The sequence below is a fragment of the Hirundo rustica genome, chromosome 1, assembly GCF_015227805.2.
Source record: "Hirundo rustica isolate bHirRus1 chromosome 1, bHirRus1.pri.v3, whole genome shotgun sequence".
Lineage (NCBI taxonomy): Eukaryota > Metazoa > Chordata > Aves > Passeriformes > Hirundinidae > Hirundo > Hirundo rustica.
This window is the reverse complement of record NC_053450.1, coordinates 134903140-134919086: the sequence shown is the minus strand read 5'-3', so window position 1 is coordinate 134919086 and position 15947 is coordinate 134903140. Positions and strand designations below refer to the sequence as shown.

The window sequence follows — 15947 nt, the reverse complement described above, 5'->3', positions numbered from 1 at the left end:
TCTGTTGCTGCTATTTCTTTTTTCATTTGTGTTTACAACTGATGGTGTGCAATTCAAGCTGCATCTAGATGAGGTCTAGATGTGATCGGCACTTCCTGAATCTGCGTAGCTGATCATCTGTGGTGGAGGTGTAAGAGGAATGCTGGTACCTTTCCAGTTGTGATGGTGGTGTAGTGGAATTTTTGGAGGTCCCAGTGCAATTTAAGTACAAGCATTGTATGGTAATCCTTGAAAGTAGATGTTCTGTCTGCTGCCTAAGGTTGTCTGGATGTGTTCAAAAACCACATTTGTAGGTAATTTTTGGCCCTACTCTCCATGTTTGTCCTGTGGAATAGAAAAAAATATCACTAGAAGTTGCATTATTGTTGTGGAGTACCATAAGGAGACCAGGATGTATCTGAAAATGGATCCTTATCTTTCACCTTAGGACAGATAGTGCAAAATACTGAAGTGCCTTACATAATTGGGATTAAAATTGAATTATTTTGAAGAGGAGTGAGGATGACTTACCCTTGATAGAAGAGGATCAACAATGAACAGATTGGACATGAAAAACTACATTGCTCCTGTTGGGATGTGGGTGCTGAGGGAGCTGGTCTTTGTCTTTGGGAGGCCACTTCTGATAATCTTGGAAAGATCATGATTACTGGTGAAGGTTCCTGAGGAAAGGAAGAAAGTAGATGTTACTGTTGTCTTCAGGAGGGACAAGAAAGAAGATTTGGGTAACTACAGGGTAGTCAATCTTGCTTTAATTCTTGGGAATCCCTGCCAAATAATCATGAAAACCATTTCTGAGCATATGAGGGACAAGAAGGTGATTGGGCAGCATCGGTTTCTGAAGAGGAAATTTTGCTTGACCAACGTGGTAGTCTTTTATGATGATATAACTGTATCGCTGGATGAAGGGAGAAGAGTGAGTATTGTTTGTATTGACTTTAGCAAGGCTTCTGGCACATCAAAAGCTTTTTAAAAAAAATTTCATAGATGAACTAATAAAGCATGGACTAGGTAGAGGACAGTCAGATGGGCTGAAAATGGTATCATCTGCTGGGCTCAGAGGTTTGTGATCAGCAGCACATATGCCAGTGTAGGCCAGTCTCTGATGGTGTATTCCAGGGGTCCAGTAATTTTTATTATGGTCATTAGTGGTGATGGGACATGCATGATGGGACAGAGTGTACTCTGAGTTTGGGAGCTTCCAAAGCTGGAAGGAGTAGCTGATACACCAGACGGTTGTTATCCCATCAGAGGGAGCTTGATAGGCTGGAGGAACAGGCTAACAGGAGCCTCATGAAGCTCAACAAACATGGGGAAACGTCAAGTCATTCACCCAGGAGAGAATACCTTGCCACAGCAGCACAAGCTGGGGCCTAGTGCCTGGATACAGAAGAGCCCCTGGGGTCTGGTAGACATGAAGTTGAGCATGAACCAGCATGTGGCCTTGCAGCAAGGCATGTCAGCAGTCTTTGGGGCTCCTTATTGAAGGAACGTTGCCAGCAGCTGCAGAGAAGTGGTCCTGTCCCTTGGTTCAGTGCTGGGGAGGACACATCTGCAGTTCTGTGTCTGTTTCTGGGCTCCCTGTACAAGCGAGATATGGACATACTGAAGTGGGCCCAGAGAGGGGCCGTGGCTGTGATTAAGGTCTTGGATTATCTGACATATGAGAAGAGACAGAGAAAGCTAGGATTGTTCAGATCTTTGCCATATGTGTGATTACTTGTGGAGGAGTAAATAAGACTGAGGCAGACATCATAGTAGTATCCAGTGACAGAATAAGAGGCAATGGGCACAAACTGAAATACAAGAATTTCCTTTTAAACATAAGAAAAACTCCTCTTATTGCAACAGTGGTCAAGCAGTGAGCAGGTTGCTACCAAGGTGGTTGTGGAGTCTTCATCCTTGGAGATACTTAAAACCTAACACAGTCCTAAGCAGCTTGCTGCAACTGACCCTACGGAGATGAAATATTGGACAAGATGATCTCTAGATTCATGAAGAAGAGAAAAATAGTGATTGCAGGCAAGCAGGTGTGATTGCAGCAAGACAGATTTAAGTTTTAATACTTAGGTTAACTAAGTATTTGAGACTTTGCCTTGCTGAAACTCAGTTGTTGCTTGTGAAAGATAGATGAAGATGACGCAGATACTTGTTTAAATTTTTGTAATTGTGTATCTTTCTTTGTTTCTTAACAGCTGTTAAGTCCATTAGAGCATTACCAGTAGCAAGGCAAGCAAGAAATTAACTTATGGTAGTGTCCAGCAGCGTCAAAAATTTCTTGGACTTCATTGTGTAGGCATTGAATCACCAGAAACACACCTCACACACAACCCTCCATTCTGTTTCCCACCAACTTCAATCTAAGTATAACAGAAATACATTATACACCAGGTGAATATAGGAAAAAAATGAGATGTGCCTGTATGGAAAATTACTTTAGCAGTGCCCTTTACTGACCATAGATTTCATGGTAAAAAGTCTTTAAGGAGTGTTTAGATTAAAATAATGACTAGTTTGCAGATGTTTATGGAGGACATTGGCCTATAATTCACATAATCTGAGAGAAATCCAAAAGGATTTAAAACCAGAAAAACTGTCTACCAGTAACTGCATTTGCTATCAATCAAAGATGGCTATAACACCGGGACAGTGAGCAAGAATTGATGGGCAAGTTGGTTGTAGACCATGACTTGAAAATACAGTCAAGTAGCTTGTTGCTGGTGCACTAGGGTGACAGACATGTGTGGTCGATAAGTTCATTTACAAAGTTCCTGTAAGTTTAATTACTGGGAAGAACTCCATAGTATACACAGATGTAATTATATTTCATTTAGTTATCTGATAGGTATTTCAGGTTTTCAGCAATTACTTTAGTCTGCTATGATCTGTATTTATTTAAAAGTATGTATTTATGTTTTACTAGAATATACTGATTCATTTACTGATTTTTGAGAGTTGTTTAAAAGGTGTTTTCCCTTCAAATACTTGTTTTAGAAAAAATAATTCTTATTCACTCCCTTGACTGTGGATGTCTGGATCTTGGAATAAATATTAGGATATAGTTGTCTTTAAAATAAAAACATTTTCCTTTTACAGTGAAGCCATTTCTAAATCAAGAAGAATATCAAAGAACCGAGAATATAGTTAAAAAATTTGAAAATGGCATTGGAAAAGGGTTGCATCAGAAATTACTGGAAAGAGCTAAAATGAGAAGGAATTGGGTACGTATTTAGATATGTAAGAAATCATAATTCAGTGTCAGAAATCTTAACTCAACTTGGGAAAAGTTGGTTATTCGGGATGTAACTCAAAGAATAATTTCACTTTTTTAAATCTTCAAATCTTCCTTACATTGGGCACTTGACCTGTGGATGTGAACTCATTCACTTATATACGTGTAATTTGTTTTTTTCAAAGCTGAGTGGCTAAGAGAGCTCACTAATTGAAACTTAACGTTATTTACCAGCTTTTGAATGCTTTATCTGTCAGTCTCTCCTTCTATGACATCTGTCTGTTCTCTCTCCACCCTGGAAAAAACCCCAAACCAAAAACAAACAAACAAAAAACAACAGAAAACTACCCCAACGAAACCAACCTTGGAATTCAGAGTTTGATTTCTTTCTTTTTCTTCCCAGAAGGAAGCTATGTTGGTAGTATTTTAAAGTTGTCTTTCAGCAGAGAAAGAGATACAAGGAAGGTCATTCCACCAAGTGGAATCCGTGAGGACCTTCTAAATCCTAAGAAGACACGCTCCAGAGTGGAGATTTTCAGATGGTGGCAGAAAATGTACATTATGAACTGTTCTCTCTCACATCCCTTCTCAACCCAAGTCTAGTTTTGTTCTATTCTTCATGGACTAGTCTGTGATATTTACAGCAGCCACAACTGACATCTGCAAGAGTTTAAGATGATAAATATTAGGGAAGAAATACCATAATTTACAGTTTAATATTTTTATGCAGCATTGAATTTTATTTCAAGCTTGAAAACAGAAGAGATAAATGTGTCATTATCTTCAGCAGTTAGTTTTGAACCACTGCCCTGCCTTGTGTTATACAGGACCTACTATTCAGAGTATTAAAATAAAAAAGTAAAAAGTAGACAGTCATGTAATTATTAAAGAATTAATGAATAACGTAAGTTCTGATGTTAAACGTTTTTCATTTCAGCTGGAGGACTGGTGGCTTAATGTGGCTTATCTTGATCTTCGCATCTCAACACAAATACACTGTAACATGGGAGGCCCTGGTCCATATATTGAACACTGCTGGCCTCCAAAAGAGGGCACTCAGATAGACAGAGCATGTATAAATATATGGCACACCCTGAAATACTGGGATCTATTACGAACGTAAGTCTTTAAGAAAAAATAACTAATGCTAAATATTGATGGTCTGTGCATCCCTTAATTGCATATGCATGTTTATGTCCATTGGCATGCATTCTTTGCCATGATAGACAGGTTTGTCTTACCTTGATTTAATTCCATCATTGTAATTTCTCTTGCTTGATGCTGTGTTTGTTACTACAGAGAGAAGGTTGCCATAGAGAGATCTGGGAATGCTGTTCTGGACATGAACCAATTTCGAATGCTCTTCTGCACTTGCAAGATTCCTGGACTTACCAGAGACTCTCTTGGCAGTTATTTTAAAACTGGTAAACAAATCAAAATTGGGGGTTAATACAAGCAAATGATTTTTATTAATATACTAAAGGAGTGGTCGGTTTAACCATAAAATTCTTGCTTTTCTTGAGTGCTAAATCAGCTGCTGGTTGTAGAATGTTTAAATAATGAAGCAAAAAAGGTATCTTATCTATAAATGCCCTTTTGGGGCATTTAAACTAATTAAATTAATATTTAGTTCTTATCAAATAAGAGTAAAAAAAACCTCTGCTTCAGATTGTGTGTTAGCAGCCTGATGCCTATAATAAGCATGGCAGGATTAAGAATTGATGGAAGTCAAATTCTGTGTGTTTTAAGTATGCGTGGATTCAGTAAGGAACTCTCATTTCAGCAGAGGGAGTTCCTGCCTACAAGAGACACAAATAAGTGAGATTTGCTAGTAGATAATGACAATGACTTGAAGTAGTTTGTAATAGTGAAAGTTACGAGTGACTTCTGTTGGCTTTTAAAACATCTTCAAGTTTGCAGAATTGAATTAAAAAGAGTCTGTAGGGCTTGCTGTTTTTTCTCTATCTGTCACTTTATCAACAAGGTTGGATTTGCATTTATTCCTGTTTTTCGTTTCAGAGGCTGAAGGTGAATGCCCATCTCACTTGATAGTCCTGTGTCGAGGTCGAGTATTTGAATTTGATGCCTTGCATGAAGGCAGCATGCTGACTCCTCCAGAGATTCTCAGGTTTTCAAAATGTTTATTTTAAATGAGCTGTCTTATTTAAGCTACATACCAAAGAGGCACTTTTTTTCCCATTCCCTTGACCCTAAAGAATTAGGTGTGAGAGAGACTACAGCTTCTCCTTTAGCTGAAAAGTTCAGATTTGAGTAAATCCTTGTTTAGTAGCTGGCACTTTCTTTCCATGTACTATTGTAATACATCTGTAGAGCATCATACAAAAGGGCTGAAAGAAGATACTTCAGTAGGAAATACCATCTTTTGTGCTTTCTTTACATGGAGTTAGTAGGATTACAACTATCATCATCATTCCTTCCACGTACAATCCGCATTGCTACTTAATCATTATCAAAGTTGAAGCACTCTCATGTGTTGAACTCTCCTGTTACATACAGACATAGTTTCTGCATAAGTATCTTGTGACTGATTTGGGACCTGTATGCATCTCCTTACTAAAGAAGGGTTGTTAATATTGCCAGGGAATAACTTAATGCAGTTGTCAAAGTGCTGCTTATAGTGCACAACACAAGGCTTGTAATTAAAATTGGCAAAAAGTGGATGGCCAAATTCCTCAGGCAAGACAAACCTAATTAGAGAAGCTAAAAATCACTTTTAAAAAACAGTCTGGTACTTTAATACTTAAGATTTTTACACAGGCATTTCTAATTTTTGTAGTTGTACCCGTTGAGTCAAGCCAGTAACAAAGAAATGAAGACTTGGAATACAGACAAAATCCCCTAAATCTCTTTTCTATAGGAACGGCAGGTTGGGTTTGGTGGGGCCAGGCTTTTTTTGTTTGGCTTTACTTTTGTAACCTCATCATGGGTGTCTTATATTTTTGATACTATGTAACTAATGATCAATAGCAAAATTTAAAAGGCGAGAGTGCCAGAACAAAGAACAAGAGAATTAAGTGCCTGTAAGTTATGGAGTTTCATCTTGAGGGGAAGGATGTCATTAGTTGCTGCAAAAGCTGTAAAGCTGCAGTATGGCAGATGTCTGCTGCTCTGAAAAGTCTCAACCTGCCCTGTTGAAGTCTTAAATCTAGTTTTAAATTAAGTGTGTAATAATGTTTTAGCACTACAATTGTTTGTGTGTTTGTACTGGATTCATAGGTGCTGAATGACTGTAAACTGAGCAGGTCTGCAATTCTCCTTAGAATCTAGGGGTGCTGATTCATGCTTCCTGAAAATTCACTTTGGCTTGTAACTGAACCAAAATTCCAGCTTTGCCAAAAAGAGAGAGACACAAGGTGACTTTTACCTCCTCTCCAGCTATCGTTAACTTCAGTTTTTGAAATCTTCTTAAAGGCAACTTACATGTATACAGGAGAGATGCTATAGTGAACCAGATGGACCAGGACTGGCAGCCCTAACAAGCAATGAAAGGACCAAATGGGCAGAGGTAGGAATACTTCAGTAGATGGTTCCTGGGAAAAGCATTGTGATCACTGGAAAAACATTTTTTCACTTAGCTTTGTCTTTTTATGCCTTCTAGTTACGGGAATATTTGATTCATCTTGATCCAAAGAACTTAACTCTTCTGGAAAAAATTCAGAGAAGTTTGTTTGTGGTTGGCCTTGATGATTCTAGTCCCCATGCAACTCCTGAGGACTACACTGAGGTAGTTAAGCATTTTTGATAATTCATATCTGATCATCTATACATAAAAACATCTCCTGAATATATTCAGAAGTAGCACCACTTGCTCTTTCAGAACAGTAAGAAGGAAGCAGATAATATGCAAAAAATGTGGGTTTTCGATCCATAGGAAAACTTAAGTAATTTTAATCATTAGGACATTGGATGTGGGAATGGCTGAAGTCTACCTTCATAACTTTTTAGCCCTCTATCCTTCAGGGTCTTCAAACACGTAGTCATTAACTTTTTATCGCACTTCTAATTAATAGCTTGGCCCTAAAATCATATTTCATCTTGAACTGGATGAAAATGTCATCTGTCAGGGAGGTCTTGCCATCTTAATATAGACTAGGTTTAGCTTACAAAGCTTGGCAGTGTTCTTGGTGTTTTTTAGACTCACCGTGTATTTCTTCGACTTTAGCTTACAAGGCTGGGGCTAGCAGGTGATCCAACCGTGCGCTGGGGAGATAAATCCTACAACAGCATATTCTTTTCCAATGGAACCTGTAGTGCATTCTGTGATGTAAGTTAAATTTTTTTACAACTTCTGAGTATTTATTTACTTAATTTCCCTCTTCAGTGTATTATTTTAAGTGCTTAATGTGTTAGTCTTTAGTACAGCCTTGTTTACCTGGCACCTGGTATGGTAAGTTTCCAAAAGCAGTCTGCTTTCTCATGTTCTTTGTTCTCTCATGGTATTTGCTATTACACCGTATTTGAATCAACAATGGGATCTGAAGTCATAATCTTATTTCTGAAAGTATTTAATGAGGAGTTCCAAAGGAAAAAAATACAATACACAAGAAGGCTTAAAATTAACTCTTTGATGTATCCATTTGAACAGATGTGTTTTTTAAAATTATGTTATTTTAAATTCATTACTGCATGGCCAGAAGGGCTTATATTTTTCCTTAAATCTGCCTTTTCATGGCAGTAGTACATTGTGACTCCCTGTACAGCTGCAGAGCAGTTAAAATGGTGGGTGGACTTAAAATACTTCTGTATTTATTGCAGAACTATAAAACAAGTTCAACACTGCGCAGTAAAGCTGTTGGTCTGCAGGAAAAAGAGCGGGATAGGGAAAAAAGCAGAAGAGTTTGATCTTCTTGCTGTTATGCAAAGTAATGTAATATCTTCTCTTATATGATTCTAGCATTCTCCTTTTGATGCTATGGCTTTAATTACCATGTTATCTTATGCTGAAAAGAAGATTATTGAAAATGAGGGAAAATGGAAGGTATGAACTTTATAAACTTTCAAGCTTATCAGATAGTGTGTCTTTTCTTATGGATAACATTTTCTGGTTTTGTGTCTTTCTGTCTTCATCTTCCCAGGGATCAGATAATGTGAGGGATATTCCACGGCCAGAGGAACTTGTATTCACAGTGGATCCAAAAATTATAGATGAAATTGGATATACTAAAGAATTGTATTACAAGAAGGTGAAATTTACTCCTGGTTCTCTTAGTTGTTTTTTTTCCATTCTACTTACATGCTTTTAGTTGATCTTTTTCATGTGGGAGAACAGGAATGAATATGTTACTGATTAATTGATGAGTTTAACACCATGGTTAAATTTGTTACATTGTGGTTTATGTTGAGCCTGTTTTATTTGCACCGAGGTGTGATATTTCTTGACTTCTGTTTTTCCTCCACTGGTGTTACAGGTATCTGACGTGCAGCTGGTGTCTTACGCCTTCACATCCTTCGGCAAAGCATTGATTAGAAAGAGGAAACTTCATCCCGATACATTTGTGCAGCTTGCCCTTCAGCTGGCCTATTACAAATGCCATGGACAGTAAGAAAATACCAGATTAGGAATAAAAAACTAGTTTCATGAGTAGAGGAGTGCAGTGGCTTTGCAACATTAGTGTGTCATTTGCCATGGCGATGTAAGAATGCAGAACTAAGGGGTTCATACAGTAACAGTTGCATGAAGCCATACTTGCTTCAGAAGAATTGTGTTCTTGTGCACATAGGGATAATACAGCTACATATTATGGAATGGATGGTAGAACACAGTCTGTGGAAACTTGAAGTTTGGCCTTGCAAAGGAAACAATTGGGTGAACACGAAATGCACAGTGGGTCAGGATTCTCTGATGTCAAATAGTTGCTCAAATGTGGAAGAGTTTTGTCTGTAGCTTGTGGCAGCCATCAGTAAGATGTTTAGTCTTGTAAGCCTGTAAAAGGCCTCACAAACTTCAGTGTCTCACTTTCTTTAGCAATATTGGATGTGAAGGTTTGGGCAGATTAATAGAGATGGAGATAGTGACCCTTCAAGTGCCTTCCTCTGCGTTTTTGGTTGTGGCATTTAATTCTGTATTATTGACTAAAAGGTGTCATTCTTCTTGTTATTGGTGTTCCCAAATTCCCATTTGCTAACTAGAACTCATGATGGCTTGTGTACGTCATTACTGAGCAGCAGAGTATTGCTTGCTTCAGAAGGAGGAGGGTTTCATCACAGGAGTGTGATGTTTAGTCACTGGTAAGATGTAGCTCATCATAACAAAGGTTTCTAGATCTTGGTTTGCTGAACATCAGGACATTAATTATCTGACTAAAATAGCCTTTGTCTGTTGTAAACATGCAAGTGTGTTTCATGTAGGTTGTATATTAAGTGCTAGACTGTCATAGAGCTGGAGTTGCTCCATGGAAAAGTTGGGTGGCTGTCAGTATGCAACAGAGAAGGTTTTGACCTTTTCCCTCTAAATGCTTTGGAACATGTTGCTTATTTCAAATGTGTCTCTTAATTTATGAGGGTTTGGATGGTATAGGTGGAAGTATACAGTGAAACTGAAGCTTGTGTAATTAGCTTGTGTAGCTATTTTTGCTAGAGGCTGGTAGATCTGTAGTCTGCAGAAAATATCCATGGCAATGCAGTCCTTTTAAGGTATTATTACAGTACTGGCACTTTTTTTGTAACCTGTCCCATAAAAGCACATAGGGTTGCTTTGTGGCTCTTTTTCAGACATATAACTTAAAGAAAATAATGGGTTTCTTGTACTTGTAACAGCTAGATGTGCAAGATTTTTTGCTGGACTTCTTTAGTCCTTAAGATGGAAAATAGTTTTGTTAAGTTAATGAGACGCTCTTCCCTAATTTTTGTTCTTAGTCCGGGCTGCTGTTATGAAACTGCCATGACCAGGCGCTTCTATCATGGCCGCACAGAGACCGTAAGACCATGTACTGTGGAAGCAGTGGAATGGTGCAAGTCAATGCTGGATCCTTCTGCCAGTGTAAGAACTGAAATCCTACTTTAATTACTGTGTATTTAGAAGGCCTGTCATCTGAACCACTTCAAACTTGTTTTTCTGTTGTGTCATTGATGGGAGTTGGCACCTTTCCAGGGAGACAAAGTTCAAATGTTGGGTTGCTTGAACTCTGATTCTGGTCATTGTGACTGAGATGTGCTGTGTTGTGTGGGCTTGCTTGGTTTTCTGTGCTATTCACATTTTGGGTTCAAGAATGTAACTGTCTCAAATTACATTCACACAGATTTATTTCACACCTCAAAAAGTTACTGGGTTGGAACCAAAGTATTCCACTGTGCAGTTGTTCTGTTAATTTTCAAGTGAAACTGGGAAATGTTTATCTAATGGTTGCATCTGAGAGCAAGATTGAGAGATGTTTCAGTGGTGTATTCCAGAGTTTGTCTCTGAGTAGCTGAACCAGGGACCTTTTCTTTGCCCAGCAACTACCCTCTGGTGCTTGGCTGGCAAAGTAGGTCATGCCTTGCTTGCCAAACAAGAGCTCTGCTAAAGCTCTTTCTGTTGCCCTCACTGTACATTTCTCAGAGCCTGAGAAATTAAGCAGTGAGAAGGGTTTTGAGACAAAGGGTAACACATCTTTAGAAAAATCAAATGTTATTAATGAATCTGAAAAACAAAGAGGGAGACGCCTGTCAGAAAGTAGGTGTGATTGATAGTTCTGGACTTTAAGAGCACATTTTCCTGGTCTTCACTGGCTTCTTTTGGCATGTGCTGCAGTTTTAAAGCTTAGTTTTCTGGCCATCTTCCAAATCTGCTTTTCTATTTCTAATATGGATTCCTATTTTCTCCCCCTGCTCCTCAGTTACATTCTAACCAATTGTCGGGCTTCTGTGGTTACTGCTACTTGTAGTGTGTAACTTTCAACCCTAAGTGTAGCCTTTTTCTCTTTGTAGTGTTAAACAGCATTTAACGTTGTTGTAACTACTGTTTGTTTGTTGGTGGGTTTTTTTTTGTTTTGTTTGTTTGTTTTATACTAACTCTTGGAACTTAAACAATCTGTTCAATAGTATTGAAATTAACGTGATTAAAAGTTTGCCTTTATGTAATTTTTAATACCTTAAAGTCAGATGCTTTGAAATAACCTTTTATCTTAAATTTTCTTTTGCCCCTTGTCAGCTTGGTAGCTTGATTTTTATCCAAATCAAGTGGCTGTTGTCCTTGTTTCACATTTTCTGCTGCAGTCTCTTGTGTGATGAATAAAAGGATAAATAGTGCTTCTTAAGTAGCAAAGAGCTACTTAATTATCAAAGAGCTATCAAGATCTAAGGTCTTGGAAGTCAAGATCTTGAGCATCTAGGATGGTTTCTCAAGACCTTCCTACAAAAACCTTGTTATTGGTATTCTCTCTGACTTTTATATGTAAGTTTATATTAAAACTTGAAAAAATCATAATGTTGGGCAGAATTGGCACTCAGCAGAGAAAAGAGAATGCACCTGGTAGGACCTAGTGTCCTTCTGAATAAATGGTATTGTAGAAGGTTTTTGGGTTCGATCACTCTAGTTCACACTGGTTCCTTCCCATTGTTTCAGATTATTTGGGAAAGAACATGAGGTTTAGAATGTTATTCAGTTCAAAAGCAATCTGAGTAAGAGAACAGAGATATAGGAAACAAACAAGCACATTTTCCTGAAAAGGGAATTTGGGTTTGGGAGAAAGATATTGAGAGAGGTTCTTATGTACCTTTCAAGTTCCTTCATTTAATTCTATCTAAAATTGCTAGAGACTATCAAAGGGAAAAACCTGCTCATCTCTGATTGCTGATGTGTTAGTCATTTGGATTGATTTTTATTTTTCTCTCTTTTCTCTCTTTTTTTTTTTGAATCCTGTCTTTGCCCTACTTTACAGAATTATCAACGGCTACAACTGATGCATAAGGCATTTGCAAAGCACAATAAAATGAGGAAAGAATGTGAAAATGGAAAAGGTATTCTGGGATCAAAATTTTTGTGTCTTTTTCATGTGAGTGAGAAGGGAATATTGTTGTATACTAGTACATTTTCTCTGTCTCCTGATTTTCAACCTGAATATAAACTAACCCTTAATATTTTGTACTTCAATTTTGGGGAGAAGAACCAAAACCTAGTTCTTGCACCCATCCTTGTACCCCAAAAATATGTTCACTTGGAATATTTATTCAGTTTTTCTGTCCAGCTAAAATGGTAGTTTGGAATACCTTCCAGTCAAATACATGCCTGGTTGAAAAGTGAAAAAGGTGGTCTTTAGGACACAGGAGAGATTTGGGTGAGATTCTAACCCAGCTATGTTAGTGCTGTACATTGTTTTGTGAATACGAAAGAGTAGCTGGGAAATGAACCTGATGAACTTCATAATCTCTTCAGCCTTCTTGGAATGTTATCACAATTTAGAGCAGTCGTGGCCCTGAAAACCTTTTCATTGTGTTGATATAATTGCCCATGGGCCACTTCCACTGTGAGGAACTCTTCCCCCTTGACTGAAGTAGGAGTTTTCTTGGGTTTTGTTTTCCACAGGAGCGTGTATGCGTCTCTTGTTACTTAAGTTGTTTGCTTTTGAGCTCACTGCTGCAAGTTGAAAGTGTTGAAGGCCTCTTAGATCAAATACGTGAGAAATGTTTTTGGATGCTACAATATGATGCTGTTGTTTATCTGTCCTTCAGCTGCTATTTGAGCTCCCAGCTATCCAGACCAGAAGAAGCAGAAAAACTGGGAATGCTGCTGTTAATGTTTCAGTATTTGCATTTATTTGACAGGCTTTGATCGTCATCTTCTGGGTCTCCTGCTCACAGCACAGGAGCAAGGACTGCCGGTGCCAGAACTGTATGAGGATAAGGCCTTCACAGCCAGGTAATTCGTATTCTTGTCCCTTGGGAAGTTGTACCCCTTGATACCAAGGCCTTTGTTACACTGGCCTTATGTGTGCTGATGTCTTGATCTCTGTGACAAAATAACTGCTCTGTAAAACTGACTTTGTTTTCAGTTGTTTTCAAAAGCACTGCTTTTGTTTTGTGTTGTTTCACAGTGGAGGAGGTGGGAATTTTGTCCTTTCAACTAGTCTGACTGGCTACACTAGGTTTAGTGGATCTGCACTTCCTATGGTACAACATGGCTATGGCTTTTTTTATTCAATTAGAGATGACAGGTAAGGATATTATTTCATTTTGGATAAGGCTCTGCATTTCTCACAGAGAAAAAGGCGGCTAACAGCTAGAATGAGGAAAGGAAAATACTGAAGAAATAAGGCTGAATGTGTCAGAAGAGTTTAAGAAGTGAGGTACATGAGAATAGAGGCACTGGCATTCTGGGAAAGCACATGTGGGAGGAAGAACAAGTGGTGGAGGGCAAGCGAGCACCAAGATACTGACAATAAGCAGAAATAAAGAGCGAGGAAGGTGAAAGAAGGGAGCAACAAAAGGACTTAAAAATAGGTTAACTTTAAAATAGGCTGTCATTTTGGAGATCATTTGTAATGTGTAAAGTTGTTTTTTGGCTGAGCTAGAGCAGATAAGAAGACAGGTGAGCACACTGCCCATCATTCTTGGCAGTGACACAAATCTTGACTCAAACCATGTTGTATTTCCCCACGAGACTAGACGGCTGCCGATGGCAAAAGTAAAAGAGTCTGCTCTCTCTCACCGGGTGGGATATTACAGCTTTTATTCTCGAGTCCTGCCCTGCTTGGCTGGAGCCGTCCGATGGCTCACCGGTGCCAGAGAGCGCCCGCCCCTCCCCTGTCGGGGCTTTTTCCCCAGGGGGCAGGGCCCAGAGGCAGGGACAAGACACTACCCAATCAGGGAGAAGCGGCAGTGGAAGAGAGTTGGGTTACAGCTGATTAAGGACAAACCACGTGATACAGATTTCAAATCCGATGGAGCACAGTATAAACCCAATTAATGCATTACAACAAAACCAGACCTTTTGGCAAGGAGAGGCTAAAACATTTGGCTTCACTTCTCCAAAGATCATACAATTTGAAAAGATCCAACTTTGGCTTAACTGGTCTTATGGACAAAGATTACTGCTTTTTTATGAAATATAAGACTACTTTGGTTAGAATGTGTAGAGATAAATTGCTAGTTTAGGTGTAATTCAAATGACTTTTTTCTAAAGCTAGGCAGGGACTGTGTGTCCATTCAAATCAGTTTGAGAATACAAGCCGTTAATAATTTGATCTATGTCTCTCTTTAAATAAGTAGAACTAGATCAAGATATACCTTTTAAATAAATAGAAGTACCTAAAACCTTAAACTTATAGCAGAAAAAGAAGAAATATAATTCACAACATTTTCAAATATAAGTAGGAAAGTTGTGTCACTGTGTGTGTAGTAACAGGTATTTAAATCAAAATATCTGATTTCAAGATCTGTCAAGATTATTGCTTACTGAAGCCACTAGGGATCTGAGTCCTCTTTTAGTGTTGAGACTGTATGTTTATGTGACAATTTTTACTTCAGAATTTAGGTCAATAATTCCACATTTCAGGACAATTTGTGTGACTTTATCCTAGACTTTGGCAATTAAGCACAGTGACTGCACTGTTTTCCATTTTGGTAGGATCATCTGTAACTGTTCTTCTTGGAAATCCTGTCCTGAGACTGATGCAGAAGTGCTGTGCAGAACTCTGTTCCAGTGCTTTCATGATGTGCTGCAGTTAACAGTTACAGCTCAGCTGTAAGCTCAGGAATGACGTAAGAGGCTTTGCAAGCTCAAAGTTGTATGTATTACTTAAAAATGAAATGCTTCTCGAGAGTACTGTTATATTCAAGACATTTAATGATCTATGTGACATGTATCTATTTTTATGAGATTTACTGTGGTAACAGTACCCATTTAAGAATAATGTAGCCATTTGCAACAGCAATGCAAGCAGTAGTACCTTATCTGTGTAGAACTATGCAATGTTAAAATATGCCACAACAATGCAAATATACTTAGGGATGGGGTGTTGGAGTGGGAAATTGATGGGAGACCTTAGTAGTCACGTGTAGAATTGTTTGTAGTCTACTGATAGTGTTTATGCCAGTGGAGCACTTAACTTTGTACTTAAAAGTAACCACACTATCCTCTTATGTGATTATGCTTCCTGTTCAGAGTGGTTAATGAAACAGAAGGGCTGCCTCCATCAGGTTATGTGGTATTCTGTAAGTTACCTTTCATTTTTTGCCATCAGGATTGTACCAAATAAATGTTGTATCCATGAACGGGGATGTTCCCACTACCTTTGTAATATGAGAGCACTACAGTTCGAAGTACTTTGAGAAAGAATCACTCGATAATAAAGACAGAAAGCAGCATGAGTTTCAGATTTCTCAGTCTTTGTTCTCTAGTGAACTGTGAATATCTGCTGCTTTACACTAATAATGCACAATAGAAGTAAGCACTGAATACAGTTTGATATGGTTCTCAGGATTTTAATACTTGATTCCTCTGAGCAACTTTGTATGTTTCTGCTATAGAAATAAAACTTTCTAAAAATCAGTTGTCTCAATTAATTTGTGGCTGGACTGCTTAACATAGTGTAGCAACATTGTGAGAGAAAGATGATCTTGGTGACATATGAATTTGAAACAGAGATTCCAAAGTACCCATTGTTTTTTCGCTAGCTTTTAAAGTTTCAGAGAGACCAAACACTATTTTTTCTTTTACAGAAACAACTGAATTTTCAGCTAACATGGAACCAATCTCTCTGCCCTCTGGAAGCTCTGTTGC

The 15947-nt window shown here is 38.3% G+C and overlaps 1 protein-coding gene across 2 annotated transcripts in view; it reads left to right on the top strand.

The window, feature by feature from the left end:
- CROT (carnitine O-octanoyltransferase) overlaps positions 1-15716 on the top strand; it is a 40639-nt gene extending 24923 nt beyond the window's left edge. For both annotated transcript variants that reach the window (XM_058419683.1, XM_040057997.2), the window contains exons 3-17: positions 3094-3218; positions 4167-4348; positions 4529-4653; positions 5249-5357; positions 6662-6755; positions 6849-6974; positions 7413-7514; positions 8145-8228; positions 8326-8433; positions 8659-8789; positions 10106-10229; positions 12109-12187; positions 12992-13085; positions 13261-13380; positions 14793-15716. In XM_058419683.1, the coding sequence (XP_058275666.1) occupies positions 3094-3218; positions 4167-4348; positions 4529-4653; positions 5249-5357; positions 6662-6755; positions 6849-6974; positions 7413-7514; positions 8145-8228; positions 8326-8433; positions 8659-8789; positions 10106-10229; positions 12109-12187; positions 12992-13085; positions 13261-13380; positions 14793-14913 (1724 nt within the window). In that variant the 3' untranslated portion in view covers positions 14914-15716. The remainder of the gene's footprint in view (positions 1-3093; positions 3219-4166; positions 4349-4528; positions 4654-5248; positions 5358-6661; positions 6756-6848; positions 6975-7412; positions 7515-8144; positions 8229-8325; positions 8434-8658; positions 8790-10105; positions 10230-12108; positions 12188-12991; positions 13086-13260; positions 13381-14792) is intronic.
- The last annotated feature ends 231 nt before the right edge of the window (positions 15717-15947 follow it).